The sequence below is a fragment of the Heteronotia binoei genome, chromosome 5, assembly GCF_032191835.1.
Source record: "Heteronotia binoei isolate CCM8104 ecotype False Entrance Well chromosome 5, APGP_CSIRO_Hbin_v1, whole genome shotgun sequence".
NCBI lineage: Eukaryota > Metazoa > Chordata > Lepidosauria > Squamata > Gekkonidae > Heteronotia > Heteronotia binoei.
Window position 1 is genome coordinate 29,083,265 of NC_083227.1, and position 23,067 is coordinate 29,106,331.

Sequence of the window (23,067 nt, forward strand, 5' to 3'; positions counted from 1 at the left end):
GTTTCTGGCTCAAGATTAGGAAGAGCTTCCTGACTGTTAGAGCAGTTCCTCAGTGGAGCAGGCTTCCTCAGGAGGTGGTGGGCTCTCCTTCCTTGGAGGTTTCTAAACAGAGGCTAGATGGCCATCTGACAGCAATGAAGATCCTGTGAATTTAGGGGGAGGTATTTGTGAATTCCCTGCATTGTGCAGGGGGTTGGACTAGATGACCCTGGAGGTCTCTACCAACTCTAAGATTCTGTTATTCTATGACCCCTTTTCCCCTCTCAGTCTCAGCAAGTTCAAATCCCATTTTCTTATACTTGAAATTGGGATTTTTTTTTTGTTCTCAGTGTGCATCAATGTGGGGCCTGGAGATTTCCCCAAAATGACAAAATATTTCTAGACAACAGAGGTCAGTTACTTGGAGACAGGGTTGCCAGCAGGACTGGATTTACATGTTTTTTGAGGGGGGGGGGGGGATTAAAAAATGACACCCCCTTATGGGCCCATTCTATCTTATGGTCCCATGGAATATAATGGACTCCATACCCAATTTGGCGCCCCCCCCCCTTCGTTGGCACTCGGGGCAAACACCCCCCCTGCCCCCCCCCCCCCCCCCCCAGATCTGGCTCTGGTTACCAAGTCCAATTCAAGATATATCTGGGGTGGAGCCAGGAGCAAGGGTGTGGCAAGCATAACTGAACTCCAAAGGGAGCTCTGGCCATCACATTTAAAAGGAACGCACACCTTCCCTCCATTGGAAATAATGGATAGGGGCACCTTTTGGGGGGACCTCGTGGTCCAATCTTTTCGAAACTTGGGGGACATTTTGAGGAGAGGCTCCGGATGCTATGCGGAAAATTTGGCATCTCTACCCAAAAAAACAGCCCCCCAAGAGCCCCAGAGACCCATGGATCAATTCTCCATTATACCCTATGGGAATCGGTCTCCATAGGGAATAATGGGAGTACCCAGCAAGCATTTCCCTCTCCCCTCCCCTGCTTTCTGATGACCCTGAAGTGGAGGGAGGGCCTCCAAACCAGGGGATCCCCTGCCCCCACCTGGGAATTGGCAACCCTACTTGGAGAAAATGGCTGCTTTGAAGAATGGGCTCTGTGGCATTATTACGTTAAAATGTATACCCTCCTCCAACTCTGTTCCCTCCTGGCACCACTACCCAGTCCCCAGAAATCTTCCATGCTGACAGGGGCTCTTTACCCTCTGAGTTCTCGCCTTCATCCTCTTGCTTGGCTGTGAGGCAAAGCTGCTTCTCTTGCCTGGCCGATAGAGGGCGCTCCGCAGCGGGGAAATTCAAAGCCCTCTCCTGGATCAGCGCCAGGCCCTGAAAATACAGCAGTGAGCATCCTGGTCAAAATGGAAAAGGGATCAAGAGATCACACCAACTGCGCTAGGAATGGCAGGGCCGGCCCTAGACCGTCTGGCACCCTCGGCAAGGCTAACTTCTGGTGTCCCCACCCTGTACTGATAACGTCATCAAGTCACATGGAGGGCACCCAATGTGGCACCCCAAGAAGGCCAGTGCCCTAGGGCAGGGGTGGCCAACGGTAGCTCTCCAGATGTTTTTTGCCTACAACTCCCATCAGCCCCAGCCAGCATGGCCAATGGCTGGGGCTGATGAGAGTTGTAGGCAAAAACATCTGGAGAGCTACCGTTGGCCACCCTTGCCCTAGGGGATTGCCTAGGGGCAGGGCCGGCCCTGAGGAGCAGGGTCCCCAAAAGCAGCCCAGGTTCAGCCAATGTGACACAAATCAAGGGTAGAGAAAGCAGGATCCTGTGGGAAGATCCATTCCTCCAAGGGTCTTGCCATTTACACATGGGATTTACTGCCACAGGAAGTGGTGGAGGCTAGAAGGTTCATCAGTGCCTGTTCCAGAGTGGCTATTAACTGCAAGGTCTAGACTGAACATTCCATCTGGGGCAGTAATGCTCTGTATTCTTGGTGCTTGGGGGGCAACAGTGGGAGGGCTTCTGGAGTTCTGGCCCCACTGGTGGACCTCTTGATGGCCCCTTAGGTTTTATCCACTATCAACATTCCCTCTAAGCTGACGAGTCTCGTGAACAAAAATTCTATTTTGTGAGCTACGGGCATTAAAGTTGTGAGCTACTGCATAAACTAGTGTGCTCTGGGGTCATCCTTCCTGAGCTAAGACAAAAATGTGTGAGCTGGAGGCTAAAAATCTGTGTGCTGGCTCATGCTAACTCAGCTTAGAGGAAACACTGGCCACTATGTGACACAAAGTGTTGGACTGGACGAGCCACTGGTCTGATCCAAAATGGCTTCTCTTATGTTCTCCTTAGAGCTCAAACCCCTGAATTCTCCTCCAGATACAGACCTAAAGCCTGTCATAGTCCCTTGCCGATGCATGGTAGCTACAGGGCTAAAAGCCCTGAAAGCAAAATTATGGTTATCACTTTAATGTTAGTAGTATTTATTTGGCTTGATGAATTCCCCATCTTGGCCAAAGCCAGGCTCTAGGGCAGGGATGGCCAAACTTGGTTAATGTAAGAGCTGCGTAGAATAAATGTCAGATGTCTGAGAGCTGCAAGACATGAACATCAGAAGAAAGGAAGGAAAGAAGGAAAATAGAGGGGGGGAGGTAGAGGTAGAAAGAAAGGGACTTTAACTTTAAATGTATTCTCCAAGCCACCAGCTGGCATGGCTTGGAGAGGTGATTTAAAGAGACAAATGCCTTCTCCAAACTGGCTGATGGGGTGGTGGTGGGACTTGAAGAGCTACACAATATGTGTGAAAGAGCCACATGTGGCTCCCAAGCCACAGTTTGGCCACCCCTGGCTTACACTCTTGAGCCAAGTTTACCCATCATTTTGAAGGAACTGAGACGGAACAAAATCCGTTTTTCAGCAGTGACTCAGAGTTATGCAAATCTCCTCTCAGACTGCCTCACAAAAAAGATTCTCACCTCATGTTCCCTCTGCCCAGCTTCTCGCTGTCGAGGCAGGAAGTCTTCTGCCAGGGCCACCGCCTGGTCACATGTCTGAGGGCAACCTGCCTTGACCCAGCTCTGGAGTTCTGAGGGCAGGATGGCCAGGAACTGCTCCAGGATCACCAGCTCCAAGATCTGCTCCTTGGTGTGCCTCTCAGGCTTCAGCCAACGGTGGCAGAGGTACCAGAGGCGGCTGCAGACCTCACGGGGCCCCTCGGCCTCCTGGTAGCGGAACTCCCTGAAGAGTGTCCGCTGCACATCCATGGTGACTAAGTCCTCCCTCAGGAGTCCTTCCCTCACCTTCTTGTAATCTTCCGTGTTTCTGGCCCCAATTCTTCTGTATCCCTCAATGGCTTCTCCACCAACATCTGCCAGACGCTTGAACCTCGGATAAGCCTCTGAACCTCCCTCAAAGGAGGCCAGTTTGGCTTTAGTATTATCCCACGTTTCAGATGGTTGTGGTGTTCTCCATCCACAGTTTGGAGACTGCGCAACCTTCAGGACCTCAGGAGAACCTGGAGGTCTCAACCTCTTCTCACTCGGTTCACCTCCATCTTGTTCTGGGACCTCCACATTTATAAAATCCTCTTCGTCCTCAGACTTCAGTTCAGAAGAGTCTCTTCTGGCCCTCTTGGACACCACCATGGGTTCAAGATCTCCTTGGCCTTCTTTCTCCAGATCCTCCGTGGTCTGTCTCCTCTCTTCCCCCAGACTCTGGAGATCAGTGCTGGGAGTCTTCCCTTTCTCTGGTAGCATTTTATGTCTCATGATGCCCCTTAATATCAAGCTCAGGGGTGTCTTCTTATATGTCAAGATTTGTACTTGACCGGAAATGCTCAGGTGATAGTTAGGATGGAAACATGTGGACTATCTACCCATACTCAAGATGGTCCTACAAATCCATAGGGCACAGCAGATAAGAATCAGGCAAAAAGGGCTTCCTCCAGAGGAGACACTAACTCAGATACCTATGAATACAGAAAACATAAAAAGGTAAAGGTATTCCCCTGTGCAAGCACCAGTCATTTCCGACTCTGGGGTGACATCACATCACGACGTTCTCATGGCAGACTTTTTTACAGGATGGTTTGCCATTGCCTTCCTCAGTCATCTACACTTTCCCTCCCAGCAAGCTGGGCACTCATTTCACCAACCTCGGAAGGATGGAAGGCTGAGTCAACCTGGAGCTGGCTACTTGAACCCAGCTTCCACTGGGATTGAACTCAGGTCATGAGCAGAGCTTGGACTGTAGTACTGCAGCTTTACCACAGAAGCCAAAACAAAGGTCAGGTTTTACATCGTTATTCATGAAGGCCACTTAAACATCCATCTGAGGATAGACAAATTCACCCAAAGAAGAAGATACTGGATTTATATCCTGCGCTATACTCTGAATCTCAGAGTGGTCACAATCTCCTTTATCTTCAACCCCACCCCCCACAACAGATACCCTGTGAGGTGGGTGGGGCTGAGAGAGCTCTTACAGCAGCTGCCCTTTCAAGGACAACTCTGTGAAAGCTATGGCTGACCCAAGGCCATTCCAGCAGCTGCAAGTGGAGGAGTGGGGAATCAAACCCGGTTCTCCCAGATAAGAGTCCGCGCACTTAACCACCACATCAAACTGGCTCTCATCAAATGGAGCATTTATTTGGTTGTGGGCGTTGGGAGGGTAATCCAACTTTAATCTATTTATTGCAAAGCGTACAGTAACTACAAATAAAAAATATTAGTAGGATGTAGCTAAAAACAAAGAGATAGTAGAGGGGGGTTTTTTTAGCAGAAACGCACAGGTGTCAGGGTGTGTGGCTTAATACGCAAATGAGCTCCTGCTGGGCTTTTTCTACCAAAAAAGCCCTGATTAAGACATATATGGCAAAAAAGGTATCTGAAGAAGTGTACCTGCACACGAAAGCTTATCCCCAGAATTAAACTTTGTTGGTCTTAAAGGTGCCACTGCACTCAAACTTTGTTCTGTTGCTTCAGACCAACATGGCTATCCAATCTAGCAGCAATTATAAGTTATAAATATAATAACCACAAGACCAAATTATTGGTTACACATACAATAACCACTAGACCAGATACATTTTGGCTCTGGGAGCCTTCTTTAGGGGTCTAGATAATAGCACACAGTGAAAGTATAAAATATACGCTCCACGCAAGGCACAAGTGAGTGCATAGATCCATTTCATGAAGTATTCTCCACCCTGGCCAGCCGTGTTCCCAAGTCACCTGCTCAAGACCTGAATACGAGTGCAAAACATGCTCCCAGTCTCCAAGCAACCGACCCCCTTCTACACTCCCACAACACAAGCACATAATGCTCTGCAGAGCAATGCGCCTGTGAGTCCAGTTTATTTCTGGCTCCCAAGCAACACAATAGAAAATTGTTATTTACGCAGTCTGGACAGCAAGACCCTTGCTAGGAAGCCAGAAGGCCAATCTCCCCTCTCCAGCAGCCACAAAGGAAAGGAAGAGGAAATGACCTCGTCCATTAGCAGGCACATTCTTCTTCCAATGGCTTCTCTGGTCTGCTCTGGGAATCCATGCTCTCTCAGTTTAACCCTTTAGAGAACCTCTCTGGTGAGAACAAAGTGCAGCTGTGGTTCTTGGGAGGGAGAAGAATCAATAGCAAGCATATATGGGTTTCTGTTTCCCTGCCTTCCATTCGTTGTTTTGAGAGCCCAATGAGAAGTCTGTATTTTTAAGAGCTCTTTGAGAGCAAAAAGTTTGATTCTGATTCTATGATTCCTGACAGTTAGAGCAGTTCCTCAGTGGAACACGCTCCCCACCCCCACCCTCCGCCGGTGGTTAGCTATCCATCTTTGGGGGTTTTAGAACGGATAGAAATAAGTACTTCTTCACCCAAAGGGTGATAAACACATGAAATTCACTGCCACAGGAGGTGGTAGCAGCTACAAGCATAGCCAGCTTCAAGAGGGGACTGGATAAGCATATGGAGCAGAGGTCCATCAGTGGCTATTAGCCACAGTTTATCGTTGGAGCTCTCTGTCTGGGGCAGTGATGCTCTGTAGTCTTGGTACTTGGGTGGGGGGGGGCACAGTGGAAGGGCTTCTAGTGTCCTGGCCCCACTGGTGGACCTCCTGATGGCACCTGGGGTTTTTTGGCCACTGTGTGACACAGGGTTGGGCTGGATGGGCCATTGGCCTGATCCATCATGACTTCTCTTATGTTCTTATGTTAAACAAAGGCTAGATGGCCATCTGACAGCAATGCTGATGCTGTTAATTTAGGCATGTCATGAGAGGGAGGACAGGAAGGGTTGCATCAGTGCTTATTTCTCATGGCCCTTTTCCTTACATGCCCAAGGAAATGCTGATCACCACCTTGGGGTTAGTCAGCAATTTTTCTCCAGGCCAGTTTGACAAGGGATCCTGGAGGCTTTTGCCATCTTCTGGGAATGGAGCAGGGGTCACTGGGGATGCATGTGTGGGGGAGACGCATTTGTGATGTTCCTGCATTGTGCAGGAGATTTGACTAGATGACCCTAGAGTTCCCTTCCAACAGTCTGCAGTGGACCTTTAATCCTGGTTCACCCCTGTCTCCAAACAGATTTCCTACACTAGAATCACAGAATCAAAAACTCATAGAGCTGGTTTCTATGATTGCATGTTTTAAATGTAGAATGCTAATTTTGGGACAGGGCTGAACCAGGAGTAAAGGTCTAGTGTGGAACCAGACAAAGCCATACGCTCAAAGCCTAACCTACCCTGTAGAGTTGTTGTGAGGATAAAATGGAGAAGGGGGAAGCAGAACCTGCTTTGGGTTCCCATTGGAGAGAAATGTGAATTATAAATGAACGAATGAATGAATCATTTTCAACAAGGGCAGAATCTGTTAATTTCCCGCTTTGCCTTAGAGTGCTTACTTCTGCGCAATTTGCAGTCTCCAGTGCAACCAAATGGAAATGTACCATGCCCATAAGTCAGTATGGCTGCTGATCTTTGTACTGGGATAAATGAAAAAAAAATCATTTGACTTGGAATCACAGCAGTTTCATACAGCTATCCTTGATCTTCCATGTTTCCCAGTGAAGGGGAAAATGCTGTTCAAACAAATTACAAAGATGATTGAACTCCAACAGTAACAAGAGAAATTTTAGCCTGGAGAGGAGGCAGCTGAGAGGTGATATGATCACCATCTTCAAGTACCTGAAGGGCTGCTCTGGTAAGACCTCACCTGGAGTATTGTGTTCAGTTTTGGGAACCACATTTTAAGAAGTATATAGACAAGTCGGAACAGGTCCAGAGGAGGGCGACGAAGATGGTGAGGGGTCTGGAGACCAAGTCCTATGAGGAAAGGTTGAAGGAGCTGGGCATGTTTAACCTGGAGAGGAGGCGGCTGAGAGGTGATATGACCACCATCTTCAAGTACTTGAAGGGCTGTCATATAGAGGACGGTGTGGAATTGTTTTCTGTGGCCCCAGAAGGTAGGACCAGAATCAATGGGTTGAAATTAAATCAAAAGAGTTTCCAGCTCAACATTAGGAAGAACTTCCTGACCATTAGAGCGATTCCTCAGTGGAGCAGGCTTCCTCGGGAGGTGGTGGGCTCTCCTTCCTTGGAGGTTTTTAAACAGAGGCTAGATGGCCATCTGACAGCAATGAAGATCCTGTGAATTTAGGGGGGAGTGTTTGTGAGTTTCCTGCATTGTGTAGGGGGTTGGACTAGATGACCTTGGAGGTCCCTTCCAACTCTATGATTCTATACTTACAGAAATACCTCATCTTACAGAGAGTAGTGCAGGGGTGGGCAAACTGTGGCTCAGGAGCCACTTGAGGCTCTTGAAGCTGGCTTGGTTGTCCCAGATAAGAGTCCACACACTTAACCACTACAGCAAAGTGATGGCTGTCCCAGATTCCCCCCTTCAAATAGGAATGGGTCCATGACTCAGTGGTAAAACATCAGCTTGGCACCCAGAGAGTACCAGGTTGAATCTTGGGCATCTCCAATTTAAGGAAAGAACTCAGCTGAAGACTTGGACAGAGAAACAGACCAGGTATTCAGCTCATAGGGGATGGCAGCTGTCAAAGGAGAAGTGTTTAGCTACTGAAAGCAGTTGCTGTGAAGTTCTCTGTAGAGTTGCCAGACCTTCTGGCTCAACTGGGAGTCTCTCTCGGCTTGGCTTCGCGAACGAAGATTTAAGAAGGGTGCAAACTGGGATTGATATTACTTCGCTGACATATATTGAATTCAGTACAGAAGGACACTGTGGAATTCTGCCGTTGATCACAGCAGCTGCAGCACAGCTGGATTGTGGCAGTTATGGTGACCCTATCATAGCGTGCAAAGTAAATGATCTACGACAGAGCTGTCACTAACCTGCTTTCCTCAGGAATAAACGGGGTGGGAGTAATTTGTCACCAAATGCGAAGGGAGCACTCACTGGAGAAGATCCCGTTGCTGGGAAAGACAGACGGCAAAAGAAGAAGGGGACAGCAAGAGATGAGACGGCTGGACAGCGTTACTGATGTAACTAACACAAATTTGAGCAGACTTCAGAGGATGGTGGAAGACAGGAGGGCCTGGCGTGACTTGGTCCACGGGGTCGCAAAGAGTCAGACTGTATGACTGAACAACAACAAAAAATTTTTGAAAAAGCTGCAAGGTTATTTGACTGAAGGCAAAAGAAAGAAACCTGTGTGTGTCCACTGTGGGAAGGAAGAGGAAAAACCTCTCTCAAAACATTCCTCATGCTGTTTTCAAAAGTTAGTCTCCAGCTTTACGCCACCCTCTTCCTCCTTCTCTCTTGGCCTTCTGGTGCCCTTAAGAAAGAGGTTTCTTTTGCCAGACCTCATTTTGGGCAGGAGCTCAGAGGAGCGAAGATCTGAAACCTCTAAATTTTATTGTGCTCTTTCTTTCTTTCTTTCTTACCCCCCGCCCCCCAAAAAAATACTTGCTTCTGGGCTCTATTGTTCAAAGCTTTTGTAAGAATTTTGCTGAACTCTAAGATCTGACACACTTTCTAATATTCCACCCCCACAAAATTGGGGAAATAACCAAAACATATAAAGCAGACAGATGGAAATCTTCATCATGCCACTGTGTCCACACAGGAGAAAGTACTTTTAAAAGTATGATGTTACTCAAATAAGGTTTTATTATGACAATTATAATTCAATAAGCATTTTAAGGTGGATGCAGAGTTGATATAATTTAGTACACCTTCCGGTGATGTTAGGCGTGTATGGCATATGCAAATAAGTTATGCAAATGAGTTCCGGCACTTCTTTTTCTATGAAATGGCCACATCTTTTGACCCAGGGATTTAACCAGGGGCTCCATTGAAGGTTTGATCTTGACTGAAAGATTCTTTATGGGCATTCTTTAGGCTGCTCAATATTTGCTTTGTGCAGTTTTTATGTCCTGGCTTGCTTATAATTGTCTGTTTAAAATGGTTGTATTCTTTAGTGATGAGCTGCTTTGACCAGGACTCTGGAAAAAAGGGAATATACATTATCTAAATGAAAAAATAAGTGACTTCCTAACCAATGGCGAAATTGGAGCATGAGTATGCCCCTGTATAAATCGATGGTGCGGCCTCATTTGGAATACTGTGCACAATTCTGGTCACCGCAAATCAAAAAAGATATTATAGCATTGGAAAAAGTGCAGAAAAGGGCAACTAGAATGATTAAAGGGTTGGAATGCTTTCCCTATGAAGAAAAGTTAAAATGCTTGGGGTTCTTTAGTTTGGAGAAACGTTGACCGAGGGGTGACATGATAGAGGTTTACAAGATTATGCATGGGATAGAGAAGGTAGAAAAAGAAGTACTTTTTTCCCTTTCTCACAATGAGAACTCGTGGACATTCAATGAAATTGCTGAGCAGTCGGGTTAGAACTGATAAAAGGAAGTACTTCTTCACCCAAAGGGTGATTAACATGTGGAATTCACTGCCACAGGAGGTGGTGGTGGCTACAAGCATAGCCAGCTTCAAGAGGTGATTGGATAAACATATAGAGCAGAGGTCCATCAGTGGCTATTAGCCACAGTGTATTGTTGGAACTCTCTGTCCGGGGCAATGATGCTCTGTATTATTGGTGCTTGGAGGGGGCACAGTGTGAGGGCTTCTAGTGTCCTGGCCCCACTGATGGACCTCCTGATGGCACCTGGGTTTTTTTGGCCACTGTGTGACACCGAGTGTTGGACTTAATGAGCCATTGGCCTGGTCCAACATGGCCTCTCTTATGTTCTTATGACTACAGGTGTCTAAATGTGACCTGGAAATTCTCACTGATTGAAGGAAAAGGTAGATAAGGAAGGATCTCATCGGTGTACAGGTGAGAGGGGAGACTGCAATTGGTGGAACAGTTTGAACAAAACAGAAATAATGGCCGGCTGATATTTGCAGTACATATTTGTGGTGGTAAGTGAAAACAATTGTACAGGCTGTACACTTTATCTGAAAGCATGAAAGATCACACAAGCTGTTCAGTAGGATATAAAGACATTTTGGATCTTTTTGGGGGGTGGTGTTGTTGTTAGCTAAATACAACAAAGAAAGCAATCCTAAATGGGTCTGCTACTGAAAAACCTACTTAAGTTACATCAACAGGACTTACTCCCAGGAAAAGAAAAACAAAAGAGCATTTACAGATATCAAAGTGTAAGCGGAGTAATAAACATGAGGCACCCTCTCTCTATTTCTCTCTAGTCCATCGTGTACCTTTAACAATCACACACATATGTATCTCATCCCAGGCTCCTTTCTAAGGGACTCAATTATTTTTAATATTTTGTTTTTTTTAAATTGCTCAGTGGGTTTCATTATTTCAGTTGTGAGGTTTCTTGTGCAGCTTTCTGGAAAAGAGGCATATCAGTTCTTGAAATAAAATAATAATTTCCAACTGGATGGGGATCAGAGTGTGTCTAGATGTTGCTAGCAGGGATTTGTGATTGAGTATTAAGGGTGAGACAGAGCAAAGCTCTTCCCACACTTCTAAAAATTACATGGCTTCTCCCCTGTATGGATGCGCTGATGAGCAGAAAGTGTGTCGCTCCGACCAAAGCTCTTACCACACTCCCAACATTTATATGGTTTATCCCCTGCGTGCATATGCCAATGGGCAGTAAGGTTGTCACGCCGAACAAAGCTCTTTCCACACTCTAAGCACTTATAGGGTTTCTCCCCTGTGTGGATTCGTTGATGGCCAGTAAATGCTCCTTTTGAAGCAAAGCTCTTTCCACACTCTAAGCATTTATATGGTTTCTCCCCTGTGTGGATTCGTTGATGGGAACTGAGGTTGTCTCTTCGAGCAAAGCCCTTTCCACAGTCTGAGCATTTATATGGTTTCTCCCCTGTGTGACTACGTCGATGGGCAGTAACACTGGTACTGTGGACAAAGCTCTTTCCACAGTCCAAGCATTTGTAAGGTTTCTCTGCTGTGTGGATTCTTCGATGGGCACTAAGATTGTAACTCCGAGCAAAGTTCTTTCCACACTCCAAGCATTTATATGGTTTCTCCCCTGTGTGGATTCGTCGATGGGCAGTGAGGTTATCTCTCCGAGCAAAGCTCTTTCCACAGTCTGAGCATTTATATGGTCTCTCCCCTGTGTGGCTACGCTGATGGGCAGTTAAGCTGGGTCTGTGAGCAAAGCTCTTTTCACAGTCCAAGCATTTATATGGTTTCTCCCCTGAGTGGATTCGTCGATGGGCACTAAGGTTGTCACTCTGAGCGAAACTCTTTCCACACTCCAAGCATTTATATGGTTTCTCTCCAGTATGAATTCGTCGATGGGCACTAAGGTTGTCACTTCGAACAAAACACTTTCCACACTCCAAGCATTTATACGGTTTCTCCCCTGTGTGGATTAGCCGATGGCCTGCAAAGGCTCCCTTTGAAGCAAAACTCTTTCCACACACTAAGCATTTGTATGGTTTTTCCTCAGTGTGTGTATGCTGATGGGCAGTGAGATTGGTGCTCCATACAAAGCTCTTTCCACAGTCCAAGCATTTATATGGTTTCTCGCCTGAGTGGATTCGTTGATGGGCAGTAAGGTAGTTACTCCGAGCAAAACTCTTCCCACACTCCAAACAGTTAAATGGTTTCTCCCCAGTATGCATATTCTGATGAGCAGTAAGACTGGCACTCCAAACAAAGCTCTTCCCACACTCCAAGCATTTATATGGTTTTTCTGTTGTGCAGATTCTCCAGTGTGTATCAAAGACCTGAGATTCAGCACCCTGAGAAAAAGTGGATTCAATTCCCCTCTTCCATTCTTCTCTAGTGTTTCTTCTCTGCTCTTTTTCTTCCAACAGGAAATGTTGTAGTTCTCCCTTGGACTTATTCTGGGGACCATCAACCTCTGCAATAAAAAGAACAGACCAACAAGGGAAGAACTATAAACTGCTCTCAAAAAACAGGACAGAAAATACTGTTGAGTGCTGGCCCCTCCAAAACATGTCTGCATCCTATCTTACTAGCTTATAGAGAGTGATTAAAATGTGAAATTCACTGCCAGAAGATATAGTGAAGGCAGGCCTCAGATTCAGCAGGAGCTCACAGGAACACAGCTCCTGAACCTTTCTGATGGTTCCACCTCTTCCTCCTCACCTACCTTGTCCATTGAATAGTAGGTGCAGCTGCATAACAATCCCTGGATGAGGAGAGCGGGCAGCCAGTCAGCCACCAGGCACTTTGCCACGCCCCCAGCAGCCCTCATTAAGCCCTGGAGAAGCCTGTGCCACCCTTTCTCCACTTCTTATGTGATTTTGGGCGGTGGGTGGCTTGCTGGCCTTTTGACTGTGGTGGGGGGGCAGACCAGGAGAGCAAGGCTTGCTTGGGCTGGCTGGATCTCTAGCCAGCGTAAGCAGGCCTCGCTTGCCTGGGGCTCTCCTTTCTTCCTTTTGGCATGTGGGGCATGGCATATGGTAATGAGCTCCACCACCTATTTTTCTACAAAATGACCCCTGAGTGAAGGTAATTTGAGACAGCAAATTCTGTCACATATTATCAGCTTCCAATTCTTCCTTCGAGGGTAGTTCCATCAGAGGCAAGGGGACTCAGTGCAACCTCCATATTAACAGAAGACATCTCTCTGAAAGCTGGCTGCGCACAGGGCTATCCCAGGGGGAGGATTTGGCCCTGTTTCTTAACCTTCTAGGAACTCTAGCTGGCCATTCTGGTAAATGAGAGCTTGGACTAGAGGGACCTCAAGAAAATCTCTTTCGGTATTCAGTCACTTTACAGAACAGCTTTTCCTGAACTATGGAGACCCAAGGTGTGCTCCCCCACTTGTACAGCAGAGTGGAGGATTCTTGCACCAATCACTCTTTCAAAGTGTTTTCTTTTTCTTCTTCAGCATTTATGAGGTTATTCCATTTACCGTGAGAGGGCAGCTTCTGGGATTGCTCCCTCAGCCCCACCTACCTCACAGGGTGTCTGTTGTGGGGAGATTATGAGCTGCTCTGAAATTCAGACTGGGGGTTGGGGAAGAAGAAGAAAAGAAGAAGACGACATTGTTTATATTCTGCTCTCCAGTCTGCATCTCAGAGTGGCTCACAATCTCCATTATCTTCTCCACAACAGACACCTGTGAGGTAGGTGGACTTGAGAAAGCAATCTAAGAAGCTGCCCTTTCACGGTAAATGGAATAACCTTAAAAAGGCTGCTTCCACTCCTTAAAAGAGGAGCAGGAGGGAGAATTAACAGAAACCAATAAATTAAGAAAGGACCAGCTGCCCCCCACGAAACACATCACCCACACTTCACTCTTCACAACTGCAGTACAAGCCCCTCTCTCTGAAGTACTACTTAAGGACATAAGAGAAGCCATGTAGGACTAGGCCAATGGCCCATCAAATCCAACACTCTGTGTCACAAAGTGACCAAATAATCCCCCAAGTGACATCAGGAGGTTCACAAGTGGGGCTAGAAGCCCTTCCACTTTGCCCCCACCCCAAGCACCAAGAATACAGAGCATCACTGCCCCAGACAATTCCAATAAAATGCTGTGGCTAACTGCTGCTGATGAGAGATCTTACTGGTCTAGATGGACCAACTGGGGCACCTTCCTTGGTGCTGGTTATCATCTTTAATGCCCTAAATGGGGCCTGAGTACTTCAGGGTCTCCCTCTGTCCCCTCTGTTAAGGTCTGTCTCCCAAACCCTGTGCCCCTATATGCATAACTAGGTGGTCATCAGTGACGAGGCATTTTCAGTGCTGGTCCCTCCAAAGCATGCCTGGAGCCTCCCTTACCATCATAAGTAAAAGGTAAAGGTGGTCCCCTGTGCAAGCATCAGTTGTTTCTGACTCTGGGGTGAAGTTGCATCATGTTTTCACGGCAGACTTTTTTACGGGGTGGTATGCCATTGCCTTTCCCAGCCATCTACACTTCCCCCCAGCAAGCTGGGTATTCATTAGACCGACCTCGGAAGGATGTTAGGCTGAGTCAACCTGGAGCCAGCTACCTGAACCCAGCTTCCACCAGGATCGAACTTAGGTCGTGAGCAGAGTTGGAACTGAAGTACTGCAGCTTTAGCACTCTTTACTACTATCTTACAAAGAGTAATTAAAATGTGAAGTTCGCTGCCAGGAGATATAGTGATGGCCACAGGTACAAACAACTTTAAAAGGAGATTAGACACATATATTCATGAAGGATAAGTGTATCCAGGGATGGAATTCTAGCAGAAGTTCCTTTGCATATTAGGCTACACCTCCTGATGTAGCCAATCCTCCAAGAGCTTACAAGGCTCTTTTTTGTAAGCTCTTGGAAGATTGGCTACATCAGGGGTGTGTGGCCTAATATGCAAAGAAGCTCCTGCTAGAATTCCACCTCTGAGTGTATCAGTGACTACTAGCCATGGTGATGGAAGGAACTTCCATATTTAGAAGCACTTAGCCTCTGAATCCCAGAGCCAGGAGGCAACATCAGGAGAAGGCCTCAGCCTCTATGCCCTGTTCTTAGCTGTCCAGAGGAACTAGTTGGCCACTGTGTGAGACACGACGCTGGACTAGTATGCACCCAGACAGTCTGATCCAGGAGTGCTCTTTTTATGTTCTGGTGTGTGCAGAATGTGCTTATAGGGTGACATCATGCTGTCCTGCATCAGAACAGCTCCCCCTGTATAGTAGCAAAGCATGAATATCCTCTCAATTAAAATCCAGTTCCCAAACCCTGCTCTCCATGCCCCTATATTTAACAGTGGATGGCACCAGAGATTTGGCATTAATAGTGGTGACCCCTCCAAAGCATGCCTAGAGCCCCCCCATACTATTGTACAGAGCATGATTCAAATGTGAAATCCGTTGCCAGAGAATGTCGTGATGGCTACAGGCACAAACAACGTTAAAAAGAGATTAGATACATTCATGAAGGATAAGTCTATCTATATTCAGAGGCACTAAATCTCTGAATCCTAGAGCCAGGAGGCAAAATTGTCATTGGCCCTTCAGAGGAACGGGTTGGCCACTGTAAGAGAAGATGCTGGACTAGATGGACCACTGGCCTGATCCAGCAGAGCTCTTCTTATGTTCTTATGAAAGCCTCCAGCACCTGTGAATCAAGGGACAGGGGAGCCTTACCCAGTGAGGCCACATTTTGACGATTGTCCTCCATGACTTCCTTGTGAAGGATTCTTTGGTCCGGAACCAGCAGAGCCCACTCCTCTTCAGTGAAATGAACAGACACCTCCTCAAAGGTCACCATACCCTGAAACCACAAAAGGGGGGGGGGGGGGAAGCCCTCTCCTCACACTAATGAAGCCATTCTTTCATCCACCTACTTTAAATTTGTGGCATTCTAAGCTGTGGATTATATCTATTATGTCAAAATTGGTAGATGTATCTAAAGTTAAAGGTTGATGATGAGAATAATAATTTTGTGGCGATATGGTTTCCCATTTTAGAATACCTACAGGAACAAAAAAAATTTCAGATATTATTTCAAAATTACATTTATGCTTAGGCATTCCCTCATATATTATAACTAAACTAACTTGTATGGGGGAGCGAGACAATAATTCAAAGCCTTGTATGATGTCCGAAACTGGGAATAAGAACATTAAAGATTTGCAGAGAGTGGTGCATACGCTAGGTAATGCAAACTTCCAGGTTTGTACGGAAACTAAACCCTCGGGATGCACAAAACGGGAATTCCGATGTCTCTACACTAATGCACAGAGTATGGAAAACAAACAGGAGGAACTGGAAGTCCTAATACGGGAAGGAGACTATGACATAATAGGCCTTACTGAAACTTGGTGGGATGACACTCACAACTGGAATATTAGGATTCAGGGGTACAACTTATTTAAAAGAGACAGGCAAATGAGAAAGGGCGGAGGCATAGCAGCATATGTGAAGGAGGTATATACTTGTGAGGAAATATGTGAATCTGAACATGACAGCTCAGTTGACAGTCTCTGGGTAAAAATAAAAGGAGTAAGAAAAAACAGTGATATTATTGTGGGGGTCTGCTATAGACCACCAAGTCAGTCAGAGGACTTGGATGAGATACTCCTACAACAGATTGCAAAGTTTTCCAAGAGAAGGGATACAGTGATCATGGGAGATTTCAATTACCCAGACATCTGCTGGAAGTCCAACTCTGCTAAAAATGAAAAGTCAGATAGATTCCTGACTTGTCTTGCTGACAACTTCCTTTTCCAGAAAGTGAGGAAGGAAACAAGGGGATCTGATATCTTGGATTTGATTCTCACTAACAAGGATGAATTGACTGAAGAAGTGGAAATAGTGGGCACCCTGGGCATAGTGACCATGTGATTTTGGAAGTTGCAGTCTTAGGGAAGGAAAAAGCTATACATAGTCAGACTTAGAGGATGGACTTCAGAAAGGCAAACTTCGATAAACTTAGAACTATGCTGGGTAAAATCCCACGGTCAGAAATCCTTAGGAAGAAGGGGGTTCAGGAGGGGTGGGAGTTTCTTAAAAGCAAAATACTGAAAGCGCAATCACAGACGATTCCTATGAGAAGAAAAAATTGAAAAAGTCTAAAGAAGTCGAAGTGGCTCCATAAACAGCTCTCTAAAGACTTGAGAAATAAAAAAGACTCCTTTAGGAAATGGAAGGAGTGCCTTATAATCAAGGATGGATATAAACAAATCACCAGAGCTTGTAGAGAGAAAGTTAGGAAAGCTAAAGCTCAGTATGAGCTTAGGCTGGTCAAAGATGCTAAAAACAACAAAAAAGGGTTCTTTTCTTATTTTCAGAGTAAGAAAAAGAGCAAAGACATAGTAGGCCCATTGTGAGGCAGGAAAGTGAAATTGTAATGGGTAATGAAGAGAGGGCAGAACTGCTCAATTCCTACTTTTCCTCAGTTTGCTCTTCTGAGGGAAACGGTGCTCAACATGGCAAAAACAGAACATATAAGGAGGATATGAAGTTCCAGCTTAGGATCAGCATAGGGGTAGTACATAAAACCTAGTTTCTTTAAATGAAACTAAGTCCTCAGGGCCAGATGAACTGCATCCAAGTGTTCTAAAAGAGCTTGCGGATGCAATTTCTGAGCCTCTGGCTATTTTTGAGAATTCTTGGAGAACAGGAGAGGTGCCGGAAGATTGGAGGCGAGCGAATGTTGTCCCCATCTTCAAGAAGGGGAAAAAGGAGGATCCAGGTAACTACCGACATGTCAGCTTGACGTCTATACCTGGAAAAATTTTAGTACAAATCATCAAACAGTCGGTCCTGGAACATTTAGAAAGAATGGGTGTGATTACTAAGAGCCAGCATGGGTTTCTCAAGAACAAGCCATGTCAAACTAACCTGATCTCTTTTTTTGAGAAAGTGACTACCTTGCTGGATCAGGGGAATGCTGTAGACATCGTTTATCTTGATTTCAGTAAGGCTTTTGATAAGGTTCCACATACTATCCTTGTAGACAAGTTGGTAAAATGTGGTTTGGATCCTGTTACCGTTAGGTGGATCTGTAACTGGTTGACAGATCGCACCCAAAGAGTGCTTGTGAATGGTGCCTCATCCTCTTGGAGAGGAGTGACAAGTGGAGTGCCTCAAGGATCTGTCCTGGGACCTGTTTTGTTCAACATCTTTATAAATGATTTGGATGAAGGAATAGAGTGAATGCTTTTTAAATTTGCCGATGATACTAAATTGGGACGGGTTGCAAATATAGTAGAAGACAGAAATAGGATACAGGATGACCTTGACAGGCTGGAAAACTGGGCTAAAACCAATAAAATTAACTTTAACAGAGATAAATGTAAAGTTCTGCAATTCGGTAGGAAAAATCCCATGCATAGTTATAGAATGGGAGAGACTTGTCTTAGCAGTAGTATGTGAGAAAAGGATCTAGGGGTCTTAGTGGATCATATGCTGAACATGAGTCAACAGTGTGATGTAGTGGCTAAAAAAGCAAATGCAATTTTGGGCTGTATCAACAGAAGTATAGTGTCCAAATCACATGATGTGATGGTATCGCTTTACTCTGCTCTGGTAAGACTTCACCTGGAGTATTGCATTCAGTTTTGGGCACCACATTTTAAGAAGGATATAGACAAGCTGGAATGGGTCCAGAGGGCAGCAGCGAAGATGGTGAGGGGTCTGGAGACTATGAGGAAAGGTTGAAGGAGATGGGGATGTTTAGCCTGGAGAGGAGGCGACTGAGAGGTGATATGATCACCAACTTCAAGTACTTGAAGGGCTGTCCTATAGAGGATGGTGTGGAATTGTTTTCTGTGGCCCCGGAAGGTAGAACCAGAACCAATGGGTTGAAATTAAATCAAAAGAGATTCCGGCTCAACCTTAGGAAGAACTTCTTGACCGTTAGAGCAGTTCCTCAGTGGAACAGGCTTCTTTGGGAGGTGGTGGGCTCTCCTTCCTTGGAGGTTTTTAAACAGAGGCTAGATGGTCATCTGACAGCAATGAAGATCCTGTGAATTTGGGGTATTTGTGGGTTTCCTGCATTGTGCAGGGGGTTGGACTAGATGACCATGGAGGTCCCTTCCAACTCTATGATTCTATGAACTATATTTATATGTATCTATAGTTTGAAATTAACTTATATGGAATTGTATTTGGAAAGTATTAATAGAAAATGGTTTTTGTGTGTGTGTGGGGGGGGGGGGTAAGAATGAAGCCATTCTTTCCTTCTAAGGGCAGGCCAAAAAGACAATGGTTATATGCATTTAAACATTTATGAGGTACCTTCATTTTCTGTTTAATGAGCAGATCAGCGGCCAAAGGGCAGAGGCATAATTTCTCTGGCCAGGGGGAACCTGCATTTCAACACTTACCTGACCTGGGTTCACAGAAGCAGCTTTGTCACAAAGTGATGGTGAAAAAGATGTCACTGCTTTCATGGCACCACCTGCGAACAGCAAATAGGTACTTGGAAGACATTCTGTCCTTTCTGTTTCTGTTCTTTGAGCATTGGGGAAAGGCAGTGGCTCAGTGGTAGAGCATCTGCTTGGTAAGCAGAAAGTCCCAGGTTCAATCCCCAGCATCTCCAATTAAAAAGGGTCCAGGCAAATAGGCGTGAAAAACCTCAGCTTGAGACCCTGGAGAGTCGCTGCCAGTCTGAGTAGACAATACTGACTTTGATGGACCGAGGGTCTGATTCAGTAGAAGGCAGCTTCATATGTTCATTGGGAGAAATATAACCTCTATATATTGGCTCATGGGCATAACCCAAGATGCTGGTTCAAACACAGAAACACTTGTACAAGAAAGTAAAGGTAAAGGTAGTCCCCTATGCCACCACCAGTCGTTTCCGACTCTGGGGTGACTTTGCTTTCACAACGTTTTCACAGCAGACTTTTTACGAGGTGGTTTGCCATTGCCTTCCCCGGTTGTCTACACTTTCCCTCCAGCAAGCTGGGTACTCATTTTACCGACCTCGGAAGGATGGAAGGCTGAGTCAACCTGGAGCCAGCTACCTGAAACCAGTTTTTGCTGGGATCGAACTCAGGTCGTGAGCAGAGCTTAGGACTGCAATACTGCTGCTTTACCACTCTGTGCCACGGGGCGCTTAACCCTGGGAGGAAAGTAAAGGTCCCCTGTGCAAGCACCAGTCATTTCCGACTGTGGGGTGATGTTGCTTTCACAACATTTTCACAGCAGACTTTTTACAGGATGGTTTGCCATTGCCTTCCCCAGTCATCTACACTTTCCCCCCAGCAAGCTGGGTACTCATTTTACCAACCTCTGAAGGATGGAAGTCTGAGCCAACCTCGAGCCGGCTACCTGAACCCAGCTTCCACCGGGATCGAACTCAGGTCATGAGCAGAACTTAGGACAGCAGTACTGCAGCTTTACTGCTCTGCACCACGGGGCTCTTTGTACAAGAAAAGAGTATCATAAATTGAGAAGCTGGAGTGGAGCATCTTTCGCACAAAAGACGGCTTCATAGAAGCAGCTTGTGTACATTCAAGAAGCATCCACTGGGAAAGACACCCCTTTTAATCTTACCTGGAAAAGTTGCTCCAGAGTAAGGTTCCTGCACAGTGTGTTCCTGCCCCTGCAACAGAAGTGGGGACCCCAGAAATGAGGGAGTGATTAGAAGAAGAAAGAGAAAACAAATCGGAGAGATGTTCTAAAACAGTTACAGTAACCTATGATGTGTATTTCATGGTTATATTCTTGATTGTATTTCCTGTGTCCCCCTCACCTGCTGCTCCTGATTCTTGGCCTCTGCCTGGCTGAGGAGGAACCCTTCTGCCAGGGCCACCGCCTGGGAACTGGTCTCTGGCTCACATTCCCTCACCCAGCTCTGCATCTCTGGGGGCAGGACTGCCAGGAACTGCTCCAGGATCACCAGGTCCAGCATCTCCTTCTTGCTGTGCCTCTCTAGCTTCAGCCACAGGCTGCAAAGATGGTGGAGTCGGCTGCAAACCTCTCGGGGCCCTTGGGCATCCTCGTAGCAGAGTTGCCTGAGTTGCTGGTGCTGCACATCTGGAGGAAAGAGGTTGTCTCCCAAGGTCTTCTGCATTGTTGCTTCCCAAAGTTCCCTTCCAGCCCCAGTGGCATCAGGATCTCCTCGATCCCAGATTTGCTGGGTCCACTTCTCCATTCATTTCCCTTTATTCCCCAAAGAGTCCCTGCCTGGAGACCAAGGGATCACCTTCTTCCTCTTTCGAAATATTGCAAAGTATATATTATTTTATTATTTATGTGTATGTTCGTAGATAAGTAATGAAATAATAGAGATATATGCACCACCTATATATATTCACCACCTCCCAGATTGCCTCCTCTCTCCTTCAAGGAAACCAGCGTGGGGACTTCCAGGCAACTTTTCCTTTGAAGGAGTAGAAAGGGGCGCGGCTGTGGCTAGTCACTGGCATTCCTGTTTGGGGCTTCTCTAGGAAGGAGGAGGACTTCCTTTTAACCCTTTGAGTGAACCTTCCCTGCAAGCATCCCGCAGAGGAAAGGACTGGAGCACCAGGAGACCTGGGAACGGGAAGGGAGACCTGGGAACGTTGCCTTCCCTGCTTATCTGGAGGTTGCCAGTTTCCAGGCAAAGCCTGGAGATCTCCTGGAATTTAATTGGTCATCAGACCACAGAGATCAGCTCCCCTGGAGAAAGTGGCTCCTGAGGGGTGGCCAAACTGTTGCTTGAGAGCTACATGTGGCTCTTTCACACTTATTGTGCCGCTCTCAAAGCTCCTATCACCCCATCAGGCATTTCTCTCTTTAAATCACTTTTCCAAGCCAACCTAGCCAGCAGCTTGGAGAATGCATTTCAAGTTGCTTTCTTTCCACCTCTCCCTCCCTATGTTCCTTCCTTCCAACATCTGATGTTTATTTTATGTGGCTCTTGTGTTAAGCAAGTTTGGCCACCCCTGGTCTATGGCATTATACCCACTGAAGTCCCCCCCCCCAAAGAAACCCCCAGATCTCCAGGAATTTTCCAACCCAAAGTTAGCAACCATGCTTTCTTGCCTCTAAGGAGTGATCCTGAACTTTCTTTAAAAATACAACATTTTATTCCTCCTCTGCCCTTTGGGAAACCAACATGGAGACTTCCAGGCAACTATTCTATTGGTGTAGTGGTTAAATGCAGCAGACTCCAATCTGGAGAGCTGGGTTTGATTCCCGACTCCTTCACACAAAACCAGCTGGGTAACTTTGGGTTAGTCACAGTTCTCTCAGAGTTTTTTCACACCTCACAGACAATGCCCCCTCTAAGCTGTGGAGTCTTGTGAGTAAAAATTCTACTTATGTGAGCTACTAGCCTGGAAGTTGTGAGTCACTGCAGAAATTACTTTGCTCTGGGGCCATTTTTTCCTGAGCTGAGACAAAAATGTGTGAGCCAGAGGCTAAAAAAATTGTGAGCTAGCTCACACTAACTCAGCTTAGAGGGAACATTGCTCACAGGGTGTCCCTTGGGAGGAGAGGAAGGGAAGGAGATTGTAAGCCACTCTGGGACTCCTTCAGGTAGTGAAGGAAAAGGAAAGGAAAGGTCCTCTGTGCAAGCACCAGTCATTTCCGACTCTGGGGTGATGCTGCTTTCACAACATTTTCACAGCATTTTACAGGGTGGTTTGCCACTGCCTTCCCCAGTCATCTACAGTCCCCTCCCCCAGCAAGTTGGGTACTCATTTTACTGACCTCGGAAGGATGGAAGGCTGAATCAACCTTGGACCGGCTACCTGAATCCAGCTTCTGCCAGAATTGAACTCAGGTCGTTAGCTGAGAATTCAGACCACAGTACTGCAGTACTGCTGCTTTACCACTCTGTGTCACGGGGCGCTTAACCCTGGGAGGAAAGGAAAGGTCCCATGTGCAAGCACCAGTCGTTTCCGACTCTGGGGTGACGTTGCTTTCATGTTTTCACGGCAGACTTTTTACAGGGTGGTTTGCCATTGCCTTCCCCAGTACCCACCTCAGAACAATGGAAGGCTGAGTCAACCTGGAGCCGGCTCCCTGAACCAGCTTCCGCTGGGATCGAACTCAGATCGTGAGCAGAGGGCTCCGACTGCAGTACTGCAGCTTTACCACTCTGTGCCACAGGGCTCTTCAGGTAGTGAAGAGTGGGGCATAAAAACCACAAAATTGCCTTGAAGATGTGGAGAAGCTTCTGGCCAGGCTCAATGGCTTGAGCCACTGACAGTTTCCTCCCAGTATTGGCTGCGCTGCTCCTTTCCAAGAAGAGATGTTTTCGTTCAGGGTTGGTCACCTG

At 46.5% G+C, this 23,067-nt stretch overlaps 3 protein-coding genes across 3 annotated transcripts in view; 1 reads left to right on the plus strand and 2 right to left on the minus strand.

The window, feature by feature from the left end:
• Positions 1-23,067, minus strand: part of LOC132571225 (zinc finger protein 709-like) — a 1,224,940-nt gene that overhangs the window by 155,238 nt on the left and 1,046,635 nt on the right. The window lies entirely within an intron of this gene.
• LOC132571257 (zinc finger protein 883-like) overlaps positions 1-23,067 on the plus strand; it is a 259,231-nt gene that overhangs the window by 105,044 nt on the left and 131,120 nt on the right. The gene's annotated exons all lie outside the window — the stretch shown is intronic.
• Positions 1-23,067, minus strand: part of LOC132570982 (uncharacterized) — a 67,903-nt gene that overhangs the window by 19,540 nt on the left and 25,296 nt on the right. Inside the window, exons 3-7 of the mRNA XM_060237618.1 lie at positions 19,181-19,254; positions 15,495-15,621; positions 10,918-12,273; positions 2,922-3,766; positions 1,198-1,321 (exon numbers count right to left, since the gene is read on the minus strand). Coding sequence (XP_060093601.1) covers positions 1,198-1,321; positions 2,922-3,766; positions 10,918-12,273; positions 15,495-15,621; positions 19,181-19,254 — 2,526 coding nt within the window. The remainder of the gene's footprint in view (positions 1-1,197; positions 1,322-2,921; positions 3,767-10,917; positions 12,274-15,494; positions 15,622-19,180; positions 19,255-23,067) is intronic.